Source organism: Oculina patagonica, chromosome 12, assembly GCF_052425735.1.
Source record: "Oculina patagonica isolate OP01 chromosome 12, crgOcupat, whole genome shotgun sequence".
NCBI classification, from domain to species: domain Eukaryota; kingdom Metazoa; phylum Cnidaria; class Anthozoa; order Scleractinia; family Oculinidae; genus Oculina; species Oculina patagonica.
The window spans coordinates 23,230,458-23,250,506 of record NC_135769.1 but is presented as its reverse complement, the minus strand read 5'-3'; the positions used below and the strand labels follow the sequence as shown (position 1 = coordinate 23,250,506).

Here is a 20,049-nt window from a genome sequence, read left to right as displayed (position 1 = left end):
GTCAGTTTAGTTGTTATTATAAGTTCATAGGTTTAAAATAGTTTGAATTTTTCACTATTACTTAAAAACAGAAGTAAACTACGCTCGCTAGCTTTCACTACGTTTCTATAACCTTCTTGTAAACATGTTATTTTAATCACATTCGATGGGCAGAAATGAAGGCAACAATTTAATATTTATAGATATTCTCGCGCGCGTTACAGGTGTCAAAGATTGCTCCTTGAAGCGCTTGAAGTTTTTAGCAAATTTTGCAATCCCACAACTACAAAAAAAATAATTCGAAGTCCGCCGTGCTTATGTGTTTTTCTTTCGTAGTGTTGAAAATTCTGTTTGTTGACTGTTTACCTATCACCTTAGAAACTTGAAACAAAAGATGTTTTTCCAATTGAAATCGTGACATTTCGAGATTACTGCACGACCTCTGACACAAAACGCCCTAATTCGCATTTTCATTGTTGAGTAAATTCAGTACAGGCTTTGAATTCGGTCAACAATTAAGTTTATCGATATTATATTTTTTTTCCGCATTGTGCGAATGTTGTGATATCCTGATAGTTTTCTGCTAGCTGAAGCCATGAATAAATTATGTGAACATTTGTTGCTAAACTCTAGGTAAACAAAATAAAAAAATAAAAAAAAATTGATCGAACAATCTTCGATCACAATCAGGGTCGATATGGGTGGGTAAATATCAATTATTAATAACCTAATCATCTGTTACTAGATTTAAGAGCGCCGGTGTGACGGCACGTTTTTGAGGTCGGTAATGAATAATTCAGAACACTAATCTCGTTAGCAACCGCCTACCTACAATAAACATTTTTAAGTTGCTAATACAAAGATTTTGCTTAACTACGCGAAAACAACAACTTCAGAAAAGTGTTAAAACTTTCAAAAACTTTTTGTACCCAAAGAATACAGCGCTGCCCTAGCGTTTGACCGATTTTTTAAAACATTTTCTGAACACAAATTCGACATATTTCTTAACTTCAGAAGAAAACAATTTATTAGCGACTGAACCAGTGATCAACCCTAAAAAGATCAAAACGAAAACGGTTACTGTAGTACTTCATTGAGTACTTGCTTCAAAAAATTCCAAACGTAAGTTCGAGTTCATTAGACATGAATGTCGCTTTCTTGAACTGGTGTTGATTTTGGTTTTGCCCTAGCCCATTACCGAGGAACGTTGCACCGTTTTCTTTTCCATCTTATTTTTTTTTTTTTTTTTTTTTACATTAAAAAAAAAAAAAAAAAAAAAAAAAAAAAAAAAAAAAAAAAAAAAAAAAAAAAAAAACTTTTTACCCCCCAAAAACCCGCAAAAACCTTTGGTGAAAGGCGAACTCCAAAAAAAAAAAAAAAAAAATCAATCCCAAAGAATTTCGTTCCGGGATGAAAATCATTCCGGAATCATGTAAACAGGCCCTTACATGTAAACATACAACGCTTTCCAGCCGCCCGAATCCCTCGTCATTTTAACGTTTCTCTTCGAATGAAATCTGTGCCTCACGTATAACCACGTACTTTTTTAATAGATATGATCTGCAAAGAACTAATAACTTTGAGCCCGATATGAGTGAATGCCTAAAGTCCAGGAACAAACGAAAACGACACATAGTTGTTCTTAGCCACGTTTAGAGTAAGATTCATTGCACCATTTCGTTCGTGATTTAAGGTGTTAAGGTGGAATTCCACTGAGACGAGTAATTTTTTTACGTGCGTTTACTTGCGTGAAAAAAATTAAAGACAATGTATGAACGACTTGCGTACACGTTTACGCAAGTTGTTAATACATTGTCGCTAAATTTTTTTCACGCACGTAAACGCACGTAAAAAATTATGCATCAGTGGAATTCCACCTCAACACCTTAAACTAAATTAAACGGAAACGAAACAAATTTGTTCACAGCCACGTTTAGAGTCAGATTGCACCATTTCGTTCGTGTCTTTAGCTCAGTCTCTCAGTTTTATATTAAAGGTATCTTTCACCGAAAGAGACTGACAAAATATTTACTCTTTCTTGCCTGTACGCCAGGAATACTCAACAGACTGCAATAACTCCATTTAAACATGGCTCAAGTTGTGACAGCCCAACCCGGAACGACCGTTGTTGTTCAACAGACCCAAGTTATGAGGGACTGGAATTCAGGCGTGTTTGCCTGTTTTGATGACATCGGCAGCTGTAAGTTAACCGTATTTTATTAGTCTGCTTTCTAGATATTTATTAATGTTTTTTATTATATAGAAGGCGTTGCATTGTCAGGAAGGCTTAAAGGCACTATGTCACGGATTTTACCAAATTTTTGAATAGCCGAACTTTATATTTGTGTCGCAGGAAACCTAAAAATAATAGTCCATTTTTAATAAAAATTGCTATATTAGAGCACTGAAACTGTTAACGAGCATCTTTGGCTGCGGATGGCTAGGATAGAAATGGATTGCAACTTGAAAAAGTAAGGCTTACTCTTTCAAGTTGTTTCCGCGCGTCTTCAAAAAATCGATGTTTACAGCCGAAGCTTGATTTGTTACTATCCGCAAATTAAGGTTCTAACTTTCTTTAGATGTTCAAAGATAATGTTTTTATATAGGTTAAGTTGCCTCCCACTATTTTCAGAACAGTTTAGACCACAAATCTGCGAAATCCCCGCGACATAGCTCCTTTAACTTAGTCTTCTGTAGCCTCCTACGCAGACGCTGTTTGAGAGTTTACGTGACGAGCTCAAAGAGCGTCACGCAACGTTTCTCACGCAAACTTTTCGTCACGCAAAATAACGGCAATTAATCCAGTTTTGTTGTTTGTTTACAGGCCTGATGGGCTTGTGCTGCCCTTGCATCCAGCTGTGCAACGTCTCCAGCCGTATGGGTGAAGGGTTCCTCTATGGTTGCTGCTGTTCTGAGATTGCGCCATTCACCCTCAGGGCCAAGCTAAGAGCAGAGCAGCACATCCAGGTAAAACTACCGCTGCAAAATTACTACAGTCTGAAACACGCTGGTCCTTTGCAGCCTGTTTCTAGCAATTGAAATGAAGAGATTATTCGTTTTTCACGATCTGAGAGAGTTTGGACATCCTTTACGTTTGTTGAAAGTACAGTAACTCATCCTTAACGGACACCTTTATAAGACTGACACGTTTTTAAGACGGGCACCTGGTATTGGTCTCGTTCTTACCTTGTTTTAGTCATTTTACCCGTAACCAAACTCCCTATAAGACGGACGCTTGCCGAAGAGCCAGTCCAACGGTGTCCGTTTTAGAGAGAGTTGACTGTTCTATAAAAAGGTAGACTGCAAGTACGCCGTCTTTTCCCTTCATCTGTCGAGCAAGAAGCAGAAGGAGCGATAAAGAAGAACAAGAAGCGAAATAATAAATGGCTGCACGAACACGCTTTTCCTCCCGCTACCTTTTTCCCGTTACCTTTTTCGATGAGCTAAAATGAAAGAAAGACTGCTTCTAGTCTAAAGGCAAGACTCAAGCTTATCCTTTAGAGCAGTTTTCAATTGAGTGTCGTAAAACCAAAACCAAAGTAATTACTTTGGCCAATCACAAAGGACACAGACAATCCAGCGAACCAATCAAAACTCGAAGCAAATATATGAAGCTGACGCGAAGCGCGGGAAAACGCGCGCGAGCGAGTCACGATTGGTTTTGGTTTTAGTCCTGATGGTCGAGAAAGTTGCGCGAGATTTTTCAACCAGTCACTGAGCGTAGTAATGTAAAACCGAAGCAAACGCAAATTGCTTCCGACACTCAAGTGAAAACCGCTCTATCACACTCCTGACATTTGTTGTTCTTTTATCAGGGCTCTCTTTGCAACGATGCCTTGCTTATCATGTTCTGCACCAACTGTGTCTTGTGCCAGATGGACCGTGAGCTAAAAGCCGTTGGCAAGTAAACTGCTTCACTCCGCGACAAGGAGACTGATGTTCATGCATCGTTTTAAGCCTTATTTTGGCTTTTTACTCTTATCTCTTTTATTTCAGTGCGAAGAAAAAGGTCATATTATAGTGTTCAGTTAGATATTTTGACTTTACTTGTCTAAGGTGTGATTAGTCGAGATTTTTAGAGGGATATTTTTAGTTTCGGTTTTAAAACATGGTGTGAGTTTGTTTTCAGTATTTTATCTTATTTTCACGCAGTAGAGCCAGATCATATATTCAATGCACGATTGCAAAATTGTAACCGTTAGTGAGAAACCGTACTTAATAAAGTGCAGTTTTTACTCATTTATCAAGTTGTGATTTGCTTGTCGACTAGCAAGCACCATACTGGAACCCCGTTCAGTATAACGAACCCTATAACCCTATTCAGACCGGGGGGGGGGGGGGGGCTTATAACTTCCAGAATATTTAAGCAATCACAATGAAACTTATAGGTAAAAATTAATTGCATTAAAGTTAATTTTCATGAAAAGAAACACGAAAATTACATATTTGGGAAAACATGCCATGGTGATGTCAAGTTCCTGACACAACATCCTATCCTACCAAATAATTCCCAGATAAATTTTATATAAACTCAGAAAGTTTGGCAGGGTTTGGTTGAACCTTGAAAAAGTTATGAGCGTGCCTCAAAAGCCCCCCCCCCCTCCCTGTCTAAATAGGGTTAAAACGAAGTCCCACCGGTATAAATAAACAATAGCCTTCATTTGGCGCGAAAGTATGCATAGATATTTGTCCGCGGACATTATCTGACTTATCTGTTCAAACTGTGATCTTCGAGGAACAGATAATGTCCAAGGACAAAGATCAGTCCATATTGTTGAAGCCAAATGGAGGCTATTGTGTTTATTATCCTTCAAATATTTTTACACAAGGCCACTTACTTTGGGAGGTCTTTTTCAAAAGTTTTAAACGGTCGAAGTAATTTTTTCAGCGTTCAAAATATCATAAGCCTGTTCAAGATGTTCAGTTCTATCGAATTTAACAATTTCTTCAGGATGAAAACGTAAAACGCATGTAGGTGGACGCGCGCGAAAAAAAAAATTAATAATGGATTATGTTCTTTTTTCCGGCCAAAGTTGCTACTGTAAAGGAAAATGTGTAGAAAGACAACACGGCGGACAACCAAAACCCCATTATGACGATATAATATCGGGGCTTCACTTTGTGTACCCGTGACATTTTTTGTACCCGCGACAATTTTGTGTACCCGCGACCACATTTTACCCGCGACACGCGACACGCGCCGATTAGATTATCTCACGGCGGCTATTGGTTAGCGCGCTAAACTCGGATCGAGCGGTCCGGGTTCGAGCCTTGGCTGGGGCACTGCGTTGTGTTCTTGGGCAAGACACTTTACTGGCTTAGTGTCTCTTTTCATCCAGGTGTATAAATGAAATTTTATCCTGGGAGGACCTCTGGGAGTAACCCTGCCATAGACTAGCTTCCCATCCAGGGGGGGGGGGGGGGGAGAGAGTAAGAACGCTACTTGCTACGGAAACCTGAACGGCTGTTAGGCTCACAAGCAGGTAGATGGCAGGATTCGTACGAGGAGTTTTGATCAGCAACAACAGTATGTGAAGTACCGTAACTAATTCCGAAAATGCCCCCCCCCCCCCCAAAAAAAAAAAAAGCCTAGACGCAAAAATCCTTCCGAAAATAAGCCCACTTGAATAGTTGTAGCTCAGGTAAGGAAAAATAGAGATCCACGTTGTATAGAGGATGCTCAGAGCGACTGAAAGACTCGTTTAAGGTTTCTTATCGTTATATTAAGAGGGTCTCAATGGAAAATGGGTTAACCGTTAGCCGTAAAACGGCCAAGGCGTAGAAAGTAATAAATATTAAACAACAATGAAAACTAATTTTTAACGTATTTAAACAACGGAAATTAAATTTGAACACTTTCATTTACCGTAACGGAAAGAAATTAACCGTCAGCCGTAAAAAGCTAAATTACAGTTAAAAGTACCACCCCATTGAGACCCTCTATTTAAGATAGTTTAACTATGTGGTATTTTTGTATGCATCCCAAAATTTCAGTAACAGTATAGTCTCCCGTCCAAATAGAAACCCAAATATTTTTGAAACGCAAGTTTTCATAAAAGAAGTGTGAGGAAATAACATTGACTCTGAGTACCGTAAAATTCCGGTTATAAGCCCCTCCGCTTATAAGCCCCCCCCCCCCGGTTATAGGCCCATCTACCTTAAAACAAAAAAATACATCCGGTTATAAGCCCCCCCGGATATAAGCCCCCCTCTGCTGAATGACGAAACTGAACAGGGCTTAATGTTGCTTTATTATGTGTTTTTATTCTAAAAACGTATTTCGATCAACACTCCCATGGCTCGTTTCGAAACGTTTTTTTTATTCCACTTATAAGCCCTCCCGGATATAAGCCCCTCCGCTTATAAGCCCACCCAAAACCCCTTACGAAGTTGTATAAGCCCAGGGCTTATAACCGGAATTCTACGGTATACGGCCAAGGGCGCTAATTTTCACATTTTATTTATGGTCACATCAATCCACTACGTAACAGTTCAGTTCTATTGATTGTACTTAAATCAAAATTTAAAAATTTGTTTATTCACTCGGTCTTTAGAATACGCTGCTAGGGCACATAGCAGTGTCCTTGCAGAGTAAGTTGCTGGCAACCCCCTCCCCCAACGGCTTCCCCACCAACGCCCCCCTCTAAAGTTAGAGACCACGTGATCGGACTCTCGGGAGTCGGAGACGAGAAAAGAACTTCAAGACCCTTCAAGGTGGGATGATTTCATTATTATTTTTCTGCTTCTTGTCTTAATGTCTCACATACAAATTGTAGTAACTAGATATGGCAACAGTTTAGTAGACCCGAATGGTTCTTCAAATGATTTAATGCAAGGCCTGTTTTAAATGAAAACTCTCAATCAAAAACTCGCAAAGAACCAAAACAAAGATGGCGGCATGCGGCAGCGAACGTATTTTTGTCCAAGAACTGCGGCGTTTATAAATAAGATAACACGACCTCATCTGTATTTTAGCGCTGTATCTTAGACATTTTAGGTAGTTTTATGTAAGTCATGAATTCAACATGTTGTTCCCCTTTCTTTCTAATCCAATACGCTACTTACAGAGTTTGTAAGAGCTCCATTTCAACATGGCACAAGTTGTGACAACTCAACCCGGTACGACTGTTGCTGGACAGCAAACCCAAGTTCTGAGGAACTGGAATTCAGATCTATTTGCTTGCTTTGATGACATGGGAAGCTGTAAGTAAACTGTGTCCTATTTATTTTGTTTTTCAGCTTTGACCAGTTATTAAAAATGAATTGGGCAAAGGTAAACCGCTTTGTGGCTTAGAAAATATGGCATGCGGCCGAAGAAAGCTCCAGCGATGTACAATATTTTAGCGTCTCGTAAACGAAATGAGGCTTACTTCATGCAACAGTTCAACTTTGTGTTCCCCTTAGATTTTTAAAAAGTTTGTGAAAGTAAAACATGTTTGTTGTCATACATTTTGTTGGCTTCTTTCGATCCAAGATTTATTTAGTAAATTTGCACTTTAATTAAATGGGCTCCTGATCAAATTCATTGTTATTTCCTTTTTTGTTTGTTTTTTCTTTTGGGGCTGCCGCCCTCATCGTTCCTCTGTCCTCTCGGCTGTGCCTCGTCATGCCGCCCCCCCCCCACTTCCCCCGTGTCCCGGCTCCCCCCTGGGGCCTGACGTCGTGCCCCGCATAGAGGGGGCACCGATCGCTTCCGGACTCTTTTCGTGCGTTTCGGTTTTGTCTCGTGTGGTCTTTCGCTCGTTCTTTCGTTTCTCTCACTCCACGTTTCCTGCTCACGTTTCACGCCCAAATTTTTAACCAAATTCATGTGTCACGTATACTTGAAACAGCAGAATAAGTAACAAATTCACGAAACTCATGTTTCTCTTCTGGCTCTTTTCAAGCGCCATGGCCTAATTTTTGCCCTTTACGCATAAACCCTTTGCTACCCTCATGTAAACACACAGTTCATAATCAGAGAGCGCATCATATGATTAGAATTTTTAAGAAGAAAATAGTGAACGGGAATATTTCATGCAGCACCTAATATACAGTATATAGAATGGCAACAGCTTATATTGCATGTAACGAAGGGTATTGTCAGGAAATCAGCCCCAGAGTGACGTTACGAAACCCGTAAAATACCGTAAATTACCGGTTTAGTCTATAAGCCCTCCCCCCCACACACACACACACACATACACACTTACAAGCCCTGCAGGAACCCATGCCCCCTTGGTTATAACCCCCCCCCCCCGGATATAACGACCCTCTGCTGGATGGCAGTAAAAAAACGTATTTCGATCAACACTGCCGTGGCTTGTTTTTGAAACGTTTTTTATTGTGCTTTAATATAAGCCCCCACCCCCTCGAATATGAGCCCACCAAAAACCCCTTACTAACGGTATTAGTCTTCTATGTTCTAACGGTAGGTATATAATTTGTTTGTTTGCGTCCAGGCCTGTATGGTACCTTCTGCCCATGGTGCCACTTGTGTAACATCTCCACCCGTATGGGTGAAGGGTTTGCTTATGGGTGCTTCTGCTACGAGGTCGCTCCCTTAACTCTTAGAGCCCAGCTAAGAGCAGAACAGCGTATTCAGGTCAGTGCAAAAAAAAAAAAAATTGTCAAAGGCCATGTTACACGAGGCAATTCTCCTTGCAACTTGCAATGCAACAAATGTTCCATTGCCCCATTGCCATAAAAATGTCACGTGTAACACCCCATTTTTGCAACATGCAATACATACTAGTTATGAACCGCTTTCGAGTGAGGTATTACAGGGGAATCTCACACCGAGGCTTTGTATTTTCTCGGTATTCACACGAGCGACTTTAGGCGAGTGTATCCAATACAATCAAGTGTCGAGGTGTGAGATTCCCCAGTAATGACCGAACGGACGAGGTTAATAAGTTATTTATTTTATGGCCTTTAAGCACTATTCAAAAGAAGAGTATGTCGATCGGCTTTTTTTTTTTTTTTTTTTTTTGGCCCCCTCGCTAGTAGCTTTAACTCACAACTCAAAAATACGTCGCAGCGCACTATGGGAAAGTTGGTTCATAATACCCGTCATTACAAGAATATAATGCAACGGCTCACCAGCCATTCTGAGTGCGCTGTATTTTCTATGGCATAGAATAAAACAAAATATTGCGTTGCGAGTTACAAGAAAAGTAGAACTGGCCTCCTCTTTTTCCCAACGATGCAAGATAAGTTGTTGCAACACAAATTGTTAAAGTTGGCCAATCGAACTGCATCCTTTGCTACTGAGAGATTTCACGAAGATAATTTCCAGGCGGGCGTGTTACAAGTTGCGAGAAAATTTGCGAACGTGTGGCGCCCCCTCCTCTGTAACTCAGTGCATCGTTGCGTTTCAAGTTGCAAGAAACATTTTCAGCATTTCTCATGCTTCATAGCCTTAAGCCGTCGCGCAGCAGACACGCAATGGATTATACGCCTAGTGTTAAAATTAAAAAAAAAAAAAAAAAAAAAAAAAAAAAATATAAAAAAAAAAAAAACTTGTTCCAGTTGTCTCAACTAGTGTTTTTGTCTTTGTGTACGTCGCGTTTATTTCCTTTCTTTTGCCGGAAATGTTACAGACCCTCTTTCGCGTTAAGTAACTTCCCTTCCATTAACACAAGCGTTAATTTCCTATAATAAGGTAAACTGGCTCAACTCCGGACTTTGTTCTTTTATTAGGGCTCTCTATGTAACGATGCCGTAGTTGGAGTGTTCTGCACCAACTGTGTTTTGTGCCAGATGGACCGTGAGCTCAAAGCCATCGGCAAGTAAACTGCTTCACTTCATGACGAAGGGACGTACGGACATTTATGCATCGTTTTAAGCCTAAATTGCCGTTACATTGTCAGCTCTTTCTTAGCTCTTTTAGCTTAGCGCTTTTCGCTCTTACTCCTTCTCTTTTTAGTGCGAAGATTTTGATCATGTTGTAACCAGTCATTATCTTAGAAATCGTACTTATTTAAAAAAGATTTTCTATCTTTTATGAAGTTGTGAGTTGTTTTATGACTACTTAAAAAGGACTTATTAGCAATACTTGGTTCGCCACTTTATGCTCACTCTCGAACCTTTTTAAACTCTAGACGATAAATACCGGAGATACGGCGCCAAAAGGCCCGATATCACAAACCTTTATGTCACGAACTCGTGGATATTATTACGAACCCCAGGCCCAGGTATATTAAACCTCGATATCACGTGTGCTCATGCACAGTGAAACGAAACAGATTAAGTTTCTTGCAAACTAGTCTATGTGGAAATAGAATCCGTGCAGATTATTTAGTCGAGGGGAAAAACGGATAGGGCTAAAAAAAAACATTTCCCAGCCCCGAGATCAGGGCGACCTTAGCGACTCTTCCCCAGGACCCGCCTATCACGAATTGCGCATTCGCTCCGCTTCTAACTCCGCTCCGGTCCAGCCATGACGATCACATTTAAGAATTCAACACCACAAACGCGGCGCAGCTGTAAGGGGAACTGCATACGCAGTGCATATGATCGTTTTTAAGGTTTTGAAGGCGATCCAAGTCATCCAAAGTCCAGCTTTGCACATATCTGTCCGATAGATCATATATATGTTCAAAGGGAGCTACGTCACGGAATTTCGCGTTTTTGGTCTCTGTTCTGTAGTGGTGGGCAGCTTCCTTCATCTTCACATCTGGAGATCAGCCTGAATTGTGAATCCTTCGGCCATCATCGACTTGTGCACGCGACACTTGGAGTTCAGCTTTCAAGTAATATTTTCAAATGCAATCCATTTCCACTCCTAAGCTATCTGCAGCCAAAATAGGCATGTTAACAGTTTTATTGCATTCAATCTAACAATTTTAATGAAAAGGAAGGATGGGTCATATTTTTTACAGCTGCCACTTTTCCAGAAGGTCCGACCAACCCCTCCCTCCCCTACCCCCAAATACTTAGTGGTCAGTCCCTAAAGATATCTATTTAAGGATAAGCCGGGTGACAAGCTAGCCTTGCACTAAAGAAAAACGCGAACAAAACAGTAAAAGCTGCACCAATAATTTAATTCTTAAAAAGGTATATACAGTTACTTTTGTTATTTTTTAAGGTCTTTGAAAGACTCGTCGTGTCATCAATAAAATATTTCCTTTCGAATTTCTCTTAAATAACAATGACCTTGACTCGCAACTCAACCTTGCGTTTCTTTCTCGTATTTTGCAACACAAATTTCTGGTGCTTGTAATGGCGTTTATAACTACAAAGGCCTACTACAAGGAGCAGGATCAGAGCTACTAAAGTCGCAGACACAGCGGTATAAACTACCTTGGATTCTACTTCTTGGAGAGCAGTTGGCCTTACAGTTACAATTGTCGTTTTTGCAGTTGTTGATGTTTTCTTCGTGGATAAAAAAGTTGTTGTGGTGCTGTGGAACAATGTTTTGATCGGCTCGCTTGCTTTAGATGTCGGTTTGACATCTGAGATCTTTTCACTACAAGAAATGCCTGTCCACGGTTCAAAACAGTGGCATTTACCGACATTGCTACATAATCCATTACCTGAGCAGTTTTTGGCACACCCAGGCACCTTTTTAAGAAGTACACTTATAGAAACACATTGGCGGTCCAGGCACACTTTCCCATCACCGCATTTTGTTCCTTCTAGTGTCATGGCAGCCTCAGGTACATCCACGCCCATTTGTAAGCTAGTACCTTTACATGTAACAATTTTACCATCAAGAGACCACCGAGATTTCATCACGTCTCTTTGTATGCCTATGATAGGCCATGGGGTTCTTGCAAGGCACCACAGTTTGCCGCACTTAGAGTCCTGCTGCTGGCAAGCTCGGTATTTTCCTTTCTTTGACTTACGGCAATGTCCAAACTTGTCTCCGCGTGTATTGTGATAATTAATGCACTTATCTGGACCTGATACGGCATTGCGGCCCCATAGGTCCTGACATTGCTTGTCGTGGGTCAGACATTCTCCAAAGTAACAGTAAGCAGTTTTGTTTGCACAAGGATAACCGTTCTGGATGTAAACATCCTGGGGACAAATCCCGGAAGATCCCGTGCAAGATTCCGGGATGTCGCATTCGTTTACCTTCTCTCTGCAAATAGTTCCACTCTTCTTGAACCTACACTTTTCACAGCAGGCGCCATCAGCACACTGTGCATGCGCGCGCAGCTTGCAGGTCACGTGATTGCAACAAGTGTCTCCCTTCTTAGCGCATTCCTGCGCGGATCCACAGTCACATTCCTCGCCGCTTCCAACGATCCCGTCCCCGCAAACCGGACCCCCGAACAAAGTTCTAGGGACGTTAAAAAGGCACGACCCTAAACCCCGTGATAAAGTTTCCTCGAGCCCCTTGACACTACAATTGCTGAACTCAGTGGCTGGCTCGCGGCCGACATGCTCGCTCATCACGCACCCTCGCGAGTCGCGCGTGTTACACACGCAGCGAGGAAGGTCTTCATCGTGATACATGCCGAACACGTGACCCAGCTCGTGCGCGAACGTGTTTGCGGTGAATGCGGCGTTTCGGCTGTAATCCTGAATCACGCCAGCGGACTTTCGCGTGCATATCGTCATAATCTGCGCTTTGCCGCGAACGGAATCTTTCAGCGAGACTCCCGTCAAAAGTTTTGTTACATCGTTTGGATGCTTTTCAAGCAGTATCTTTTTTCTGTATTTTATCAAGTTTGACAAGTAAGTCTCAGCATCGTCGTCCGCTTTAACTTTGTCCGCTACGTCCCACGTTTCTATAGCAACGAGCGCAACGCGCACGTTTAACGGTTTAAAAATAGCATCCACCATATTTGCGATCTGCTTTGAGCGCAGATTTGTTTTTGTCAGGTTTTTCCCACAAGCTTCAAATTGTTTGTGATCGTTAATTATAACTAACTCGACGTATTTGGTTTCAGTAAAGACGTCCCTGCGAATTCTTCTTTGAGTTTTCAAGTTTTCTATAGATCTTTTTGAAAACTGTCGTTGAATATTTATTATGTGAATATCCTCGTCTTGTACTATTCTTGGTTCGGCTGAATGATATTTGTTAAAGTTAAAATCTTTCATTCTGTAAAATAAATGAAGAAAGTGGTCCGTTGGTTCTATATAGTAAGACGTACGCCCATCGTAAATTAGACCTTCAATCCCTTCGCAAGTACTGAGGGACACAGTCGACCTTTCCCTACCCCTCACAGTGCCGTGGTAGAAACAATGATTGACATTTCTCCTGTTCGTTACAGAGTCATTATTGTGTTCGAGTCTTTCAAGATATCGCGAGGTAAAGAGGCCGCGGTTCTGATACAAGTCGAGTGTGAAGTTTTGTTGAAAGGCTGTGAATGTGATTTCTGTCTTTATCTCGGAGTTCCCGGCCTGCAAAATAAAGATGTTTCAAATGATTAGTGTTTTAGTGCATCTAATGTTTCCGAGTGTCCTTCACCTTTAGTGTACACGTTAAGTTTACTACAGCGGCTATTAAATTTTTAATAGGCGGGTTTTTTTTTTTCGAAGATAAGACTGCCTATCTTGGCATTTTTAGTTTGATTCAGTTAAGATTTCGGTGTACAAAACAGGCGATAAGTCTAAATTTAAACTAAATAATCCTTTAAAAAATATTTTCTCTTGCCTAAAGGTACAGCTGTATACATGTAGGACTGCAGTGCGTTTGTCAGTTTCATATCAGAATTCTGCATTGAAAAGAAACTGACAGTAACTGAAAGACGTGTCTTTTGATTGAAATTGTTCAGTAAGATGCAGTTTGCAAAAACTACTGTAAAAACTTAAGAGTGCGGGAGAATCTACCTTTCAAGTTTAAAATTATGGCTACTGAAGTATCACGCCTGAGGTGTGTGCGCCATAATTGGTCAGTGGTTTCTGGGGGTGTAACTATGTAAAAATGGCCATATTGTAGTTTCACTTCTAGCCGTTTTTTTTTCTTCCAAAAAAGCAGTAGAATATTATTGCTTACATTATATAAACAATCCACTAAGATAGGGAGAAATCGATCGTAAGCACTTGTGAAATATTTGAGCAAAATTCCGCTTACGGCTTGGGTGCAGACTCCAGACCATTGTGTTTCACCCAAATGCCTCTGCTGTGTCGATTTTGTTGACAAAAGAAAAGAAAAAACACCCACTTAAAAGACTTAACGGCTTAGACTTTGACTTAGACTATAAAATTTTCTCACGGCTTGAGCTGCGTGATTTAAGGCACAAAATAAACATTGCATGCAAGCTGGGGTGCATATTTTATTGATAACCTTTGGCTGTTCGCGTATTTATTGATGTCATCCCGGGTTTCGTGATGTTCTGTTTTCAAATTCGATACTCCTGAAATATTGATGCATTCAACGTGGTGTTTTACACTTCGGTGCTTTTCCCACAAAGTACACTTATCGCAAATGAAGCTATCAAAACAAACAATAGAACAGCTTGAATCCGCACCGCATGGGTCCAAATCTGTTTTTACAGCTCTTGATCAGTGTCACAAAACCTTCTGTTCATTCAAATCATGAATATTAATTATTCATAAAAGTTTCCAATTTAGTTCACCTTTCTTCGGTAGTCTCTAAGGGCAACTTTGCTTCCCGGGGAGCCTTAAAAGCTGAATAAAACGGAATCTATAAAGTAATTCTCCGCAGTCTAGCTGTAAACGGGATTAATTTCATATTGGTTCCGGTGTGTGACAAATATCTGATGGGTATTGATGTTCGCCATCACGAACTGAAAGTGGCTCATCGCGTGAATTTTTGTTTTTGTGCATCGCACTTTAAGATTCTCTAAGTATATTGGCCCTGATCCTTAAACATTTCGTGACAATGGCGGTCTTTATTCATTCGTAAGTGGCTAGTGGTTTTTTCAAGTCTCTGGTAAGCCGCGTCTGTCGGATTTTTTTTTTTGTACGCCTGGTGGTTTTTGAAGGACCCATGCCGGCTCAAGCCTCAAAACAAACCCCAACTCGCGCCGTTTTTGGCGACTCTCCGTGTTCCTAAAATAGCTTACATTCACTTACCGTTTCTGTTTCGACGTCCAATTCGCCAGGTTTCCATGTCTTGTGTTCTCCAGCGATATATTTTACCCTGGGTATAACGTATTGAAGATTAACCGGCTGCTTAGCGTTGGAGGCCAAAGTGTCGCCAGACCGCATTGTCCAACTGCGGTTCTTTTCCTCGAAGCATTTTGTAAACTGAACTAAAATTTGTAGCTTAAGAAATATCCAGAACGGAAACGAAACCACGACCATATCCACTTTGTTGAGTTGATCCCGAAGTGATAATCGATGGCAAACTGTCCGTTGCAAAAATAAGAAAATGAAAGCCAACGGGATTATAAATATTCCGACTTGGTCAGTCTGGGTCAGTGAAGAAATGTTGAATGTTAATTGTTCGTCACCATCAAAGGGGCTTTCGTAACGTGAAACGAACTGTTCAATCTGGTTCTTAACACAGAATCAATCAAGCAAATGTATGGGCGCATCTTACATTTCAAACCTTCTGCGATTCCAGTGAAGCGCGCGTTCCGCCGGAAACTGTTGACATCTAAATATTTTCCCTCTCCATTCGCTGCTTTGTGACAGATCTTAATAGCGTCGTTCATTCGGGCTGTGAAGGTCAGTAGCAATTAATTATACTTCTGAGACGCCAGGGCTGTTGTATATTCTAGCTGTGTAAACGAACAGAAAAATAGAAGATGGAAAAAATCGCCGATGATGAACAGTAATAGATTGTGCGATAACGCAAAGTAGTTTACCAATTTGTTTATACTTATGTCGATCAGTAATTGGACTGTCATAATCCTTCCATTGTCTTTGAATGAATAGTTCAAATAATGAACGAACCGCAGCTGAGAGAACAATGACTTTAAAAAAGCTCAAAAAAGATTAAACTGACCTGCAATATTACTTTAACCTGTGTAAATTATTCCCGCGCGTATCACGCTATCTTGGTTACACAGACACCTTTCAAAAGGCAATAAAAAGAAGTATTCTTCCCTAACGACCCGTCGTGGTCACCGCATGTGTCCAATAATCTAATTATTTCCCAACTCAAGCTTAATTTATGTGTTATTTTTTCTGATTTTAAGTGGGCGGATTGCCAGAACACTGGCGCAAAATTTCTTCAAGTTTCAGGAAACACATTTTTCCCGATATCATAATCATAATTAATAAAGTTAAAAGGGTATTTTTGCATACTAAACGAGTGAACGCATGGAGCTGAAATCGTTATTTTCTGTGAACGGGTCAAGTTGAAAAGGCGGAGGAAACAGCGCACAGGAAAAAAGAAGAAAATAATTTCATTTCGGATGTTTTCCAACAAAGAGCCATTTTGCAGAAAAAAACAGATCTAGACTGTATTCACACATTAAAACTGCACATGTAATTGCAAGTTTTATAATAACCATGGGCTTTTGTGATAAGGTGGTGTATCTTAACATATTTGCCTTCCCAGTCAATCACAAAGTCACTTTTGTGTCAACATGCCAAGTGGCTTACTAAACCGATAATTAATAAAGCATGCGTGAAATGCGTGGTATATGCGAAGTTGAAATGACAACAATTTCCGTGTGCAATCGTCAATAGCTTATTGACCAATCAACGCGCGTATGGTGTATAAAGAGGGACTACTGTTTAGGCACGATTCATCTTGTCCCGTCACACTGATCTTTAGTGAGGCAATCCAGAGCAATGTAATGAATGCCATTGCCTACAGGGAAAAATATAAATGCAGTAGAATCCCGATTTTCGAATCTCCAAGGGAAAAGAAAATTACTTCGAGAAATCGGGTGGTAAAATGGCAGTCTTTCACTGAGGAAAGGTTAAGGACTTCTGGCTCGGGTTATCGGGTTTGAGATAAGCTCTTGCTAATTTATGGACACCCGGATCTCGTGAAATTTTATTAATATTAATTTTTTTTGCCATGCCGACTGCGGCTATTAAAATTTTAATTATAATTGTTGCAAGATGTTATATTTCTTATCACACCACGAAACATTGCAAATTACGGTGTTCCGGCATAAGATGAGTTGGTTCTTGGCCAACACATGCACACGGTCGTCTGATTAAACAGATAAGTAGGCCCATTGCAGTCAGGCTCAATCACCAATACACCCACATAGTAAACCACGAGTACAGTACTTTGATTTTCTTGCCTGTAGCCATCGTGAAGACGGTCTCATATTTCAGCCCGGTCCTCAGGAGACGGCTGCACGCAGGCTATCCTCTTTGTGAACTGATGATTTTAGTCCGCGGGCGTGTACGCGTCGTGTACGGCTTTATTGTTAGCCGTGTAATTATATTTTCCACGTTGGACATACTGAGACCATTTCAGTCCTGACCCCAAAATACGTTCCCTACCTCAGACATCTTTTCCCCTATAATTCAAGCTATATCGTCTTGTTTCACACGGTATTTTTTGAGTACAGTTCTGAGCGAGTAGTATATATATCACTGTACATCGCTCCCCAGTTTAACGTAAGACTCTACTAGGTTCAGTAGGTTCCGAGTTGGGTAAAGCCAGGTTCATACTTGTGTGATAAGCAAAATCATTTAATAGCACAAGCATTCGGCATAAGAAAACTCGAGTGTGGAGGGGCGTGAGATTAGCATAAGCACAAGCGCAAGAAAAAGAAACTTTTACTGCATCATTACGCAAGTGTGAACGTCCTTGGTCTTATGCTTGTGCTATGCTCCTAAGTGTGAACCAGGCTTTGGTATCCGCCGCATCTGGCCCCCGGGGGCATGTGGCCTGTTACTGAGGCTCATTATATTCGGGGTTGCGCAGTCTGACATACTTCCAGATAACTAGAGAAACAAAATGTGTTATCTTACAAAAAAAAAAAACGCAAATAACGTGACAAAATGTAGGACCCATTTTCACACTATACACCTCCAAAACAATATCCTTTGTGACGGCAGACCAGCGAATATTTCTAACCAGTCCCTTGTACCTATCAAGTCTTGCAAGGCTGATAGTACGTGAAAGTAGACTTTGCGAGACACCAACACAGGCTAGAACCGATAAAGCAGGGTTGCAACCTTAACCGTGGGCAACCCGGTGTCTCGCAAAGTCTACTTTCAGGTGATATCCGCTTTGCTGTATTGTTTGTTATGTGACTTCATTTTTTCGGCTGATTAAGATCTCTTGTCAGATCCCACGGACCTACGAGTTATCGTTGGCGGTCTCTTGCTGTTATTCAAGTTTAGTTGTAATCCTCGTTGTTGGATATCCAATTCCTCGATCCCATCCTCCATCCCTCCAACCTCTTGCCCCTAGAAGGAAAGCTCGGAGACAACTAGGGAGATATGTCAGGAACTTAATTTGAATCGCGTTTTGGACAAGACCAGGAGCCCATAGTAAATTGCTCCTGCCAAGACACAGTAGAGATCTTTGTCACGTTATTTCAGTGCCTGTCACGACATGTTGTCGCGCAGCTGCGCAGAGGCGCAAAAAGGCGCTGGTGACCGTCCTGGTGACCATTGTGTTCCCACTGTGGTACCCAGACTTTTTCACCACCTGTGGCGGGGTGGTAGTGGGCCCTGGGCATGAGATAAGTCGATTTCATTCCCAACAAAAACCTGACATAAAACAAAATGAACTCACAAGTTTCCTCATATTCTGCCATAGAAAGTCATCATATTCGAGGTCAGCCATTTGAAGCAAAGTCGCGTGTCCCTCTTCTTTCGTCACCGTTGATTGGTTGGACCCTTTGGGCGTTTGATAACAGACGTATTACACGAATTGTTCAGTTGTCAAAACAGTGATTGGTTGAGAGAAAAGATCAATTAACAAATTTCCAAACGAAGTCAGTCAAGCGCTGGCAACGGGATAAATAAACCACTGGGAAATACGTGGGATTACAAGGGCCGTATCAAATGCCTTTCCTGTAAGTTTTTTTTCTAGCGAAGAATTTACGATCGATGGAATGCGGGAATGCTGTAGACGCTGCTTGGCTCACGATTATCACCATCTTGGTAGCATTGCAGGTGGGCAATTTAATACTAGCTGATTTTCTTCCTCCTTTATAAATAGCGTAGCTATTTACGGATAGTCTGATCTGGGATGGAAGATGAACTTTGTTCCGCCAGCGAAGCAGAAGCTAGCGGGAGGCCATGTTCGCACGCTTAACAAATCGTCGATATTTGAAGCAGTCCCTTAGGGATTGTTTGGCGCCAACTTTTGTATTGTCACCACGAGCATGTTGATTTCACCTCTCAAAGCATTGTGGTGCCGCAGAGCTCGGCGATTCATATCTCGGCAGTACTGTCCTTACATGTAAGTTTATACAGTAACTATGCTAAGAGATTGCGAAGCAGGCATGTTGTTGTGGTTTGAGGTTAATTATCACCCTTGCCTTATTGTCATGTCAACATTCTTGATTTCTTTCGGTCGATCGCTTGGTCTATGTGCGTTGCGCGCGGTACCCGTGCAAGTTAGTGTACGTACCAAAACTCACGTAAAATAGGCTTACCGCGGTAAGTTCTCACGTAGGAATTATAGTTTTGAAAATCCATACAATACTAGATTAATATAGAGTTTCGAACTGATAATTCGCAGGTGAAATCGATTCTAATTCGATGAAACATTACCGATGTTAGTTTTCTATCCTGTGACTAGGCTACGGAAGACACATTTTACTGAACTGCTTTATAATTTTCAGGCAAGGATTAAATTGTATAAGTGATAAATATGCTCATAGTCTGTAGTTATTAGCCAAGTTGACTGTCACATCTTGGACAAACACAATGCAGCAGACTACAGGCCTGTAGCTAGGAATTTTTGATTCATGGGACGGGAGAGTGTAGGGGGGGGGGGGGTGGGGGTCGGAGGGTTGCAGTAATCCTAGGCACTTTATCTGGGTGTAAAGAAAAATATATTAGATTTTCAAAGTTGGCAAAGTGTTACCATTGTGTCCTAGCCCAAAGACCTTTTGCAATATAGTGGCCTTACTTTAGCCGCCAACGAAAAAGTTAGCTCAACAGAATAAATGGCATGCAATACATGCAGAAGCCATGGCATTTCACAAGGGGGTCTTATATAGCGTGCGATTGACAGTGTATGCACACTATATAAGTCCACACTTGTAAAAACAATTGTTGCACTGTCTATGACGG

At 41.1% G+C, this 20,049-nt stretch overlaps 4 protein-coding genes across 8 annotated transcripts in view; 3 read left to right on the top strand and 1 right to left on the bottom strand.

The window, feature by feature from the left end:
• Positions 1–2,047: 2,047 nt before the first annotated feature.
• Positions 2,048–4,222, top strand: LOC144631442 (cornifelin homolog B-like). Its single transcript, XM_078489867.1, has 3 exons — positions 2,048–2,179; positions 2,804–2,946; positions 3,795–4,222. The coding sequence occupies exons 1-3, from the start codon at positions 2,068–2,070 to the stop codon at positions 3,885–3,887; spliced, it is 348 nt and encodes a 115-aa protein (XP_078345993.1). The 5' UTR covers positions 2,048–2,067; the 3' UTR covers positions 3,888–4,222.
• Positions 4,223–7,033: 2,811 nt separating this feature from the next.
• Positions 7,034–9,948, top strand: LOC144633040 (cornifelin homolog). Its single transcript, XM_078491811.1, has 3 exons — positions 7,034–7,182; positions 8,421–8,563; positions 9,661–9,948. Exons 1-3 carry the CDS (start codon positions 7,071–7,073, stop codon positions 9,751–9,753), a joined length of 348 nt encoding a protein of 115 aa, XP_078347937.1. The 5' UTR covers positions 7,034–7,070; the 3' UTR covers positions 9,754–9,948.
• Positions 9,949–10,984: 1,036 nt separating this feature from the next.
• Positions 10,985–16,189, bottom strand: LOC144632259 (disintegrin and metalloproteinase domain-containing protein 12-like). The gene is made up of 2 exons (XM_078490867.1): positions 14,953–16,189; positions 10,985–13,314 (listed from the first exon to the last, which is right to left on the bottom strand). Exons 1-2 carry the CDS (start codon positions 15,181–15,183, stop codon positions 11,101–11,103), a joined length of 2,445 nt encoding a protein of 814 aa, XP_078346993.1. The 5' UTR covers positions 15,184–16,189; the 3' UTR covers positions 10,985–11,100.
• A 2,090-nt stretch (positions 16,190–18,279) lies between these two features.
• The window catches only part of LOC144632254 (uncharacterized), a 50,160-nt gene continuing 48,390 nt past the window's right edge, over positions 18,280–20,049 (top strand). For 2 of the 5 annotated variants that reach the window (XM_078490853.1, XM_078490851.1), the window contains exon 1: positions 18,280–18,921. In XM_078490853.1, the coding sequence (XP_078346979.1) occupies positions 18,856–18,921 (66 nt within the window). In that variant the 5' untranslated portion in view covers positions 18,280–18,855. Of the gene's footprint in view, positions 18,922–18,943; positions 19,211–19,268; positions 19,596–20,049 lie in introns of those variants that run through there. The other 3 variants (XM_078490854.1, XM_078490850.1, XM_078490852.1) reach the window with 3 other exon arrangements.

What these genes read in the sequence shown, in the direction of transcription:
- LOC144631442 (XM_078489867.1), top strand. Translation starts at nt 2,068, where the DNA reads ATGGCTCAAGTTGTGACAGCCCAACCCGGAACGACCGTTGTTGTTCAA. An exon ending in TTTTGATGACATCGGCAGCT is followed by an intron (nt 2,180 to 2,803) that starts GTAAGTTAACCG and finishes GTTTGTTTACAG; the next exon opens with GCCTGATGGGCTTGTGCTGC. An exon ending in GAGCAGAGCAGCACATCCAG is followed by an intron (nt 2,947 to 3,794) that starts GTAAAACTACCG and finishes TTCTTTTATCAG; the next exon opens with GGCTCTCTTTGCAACGATGC.
- LOC144633040 (XM_078491811.1), top strand. Translation starts at nt 7,071, where the DNA reads ATGGCACAAGTTGTGACAACTCAACCCGGTACGACTGTTGCTGGACAG. An exon ending in CTTTGATGACATGGGAAGCT is followed by an intron (nt 7,183 to 8,420) that starts GTAAGTAAACTG and finishes GTTTGCGTCCAG; the next exon opens with GCCTGTATGGTACCTTCTGC. An exon ending in GAGCAGAACAGCGTATTCAG is followed by an intron (nt 8,564 to 9,660) that starts GTCAGTGCAAAA and finishes TTCTTTTATTAG; the next exon opens with GGCTCTCTATGTAACGATGC.
- LOC144632259 (XM_078490867.1), bottom strand. Translation starts at nt 15,183, where the DNA reads ATGGTCGTGGTTTCGTTTCCGTTCTGGATATTTCTTAAGCTACAAATT. An exon ending in TGGACGTCGAAACAGAAACG is followed by an intron (nt 13,315 to 14,952) that starts GTAAGTGAATGT and finishes TTTATTTTGCAG; the next exon opens with GCCGGGAACTCCGAGATAAA.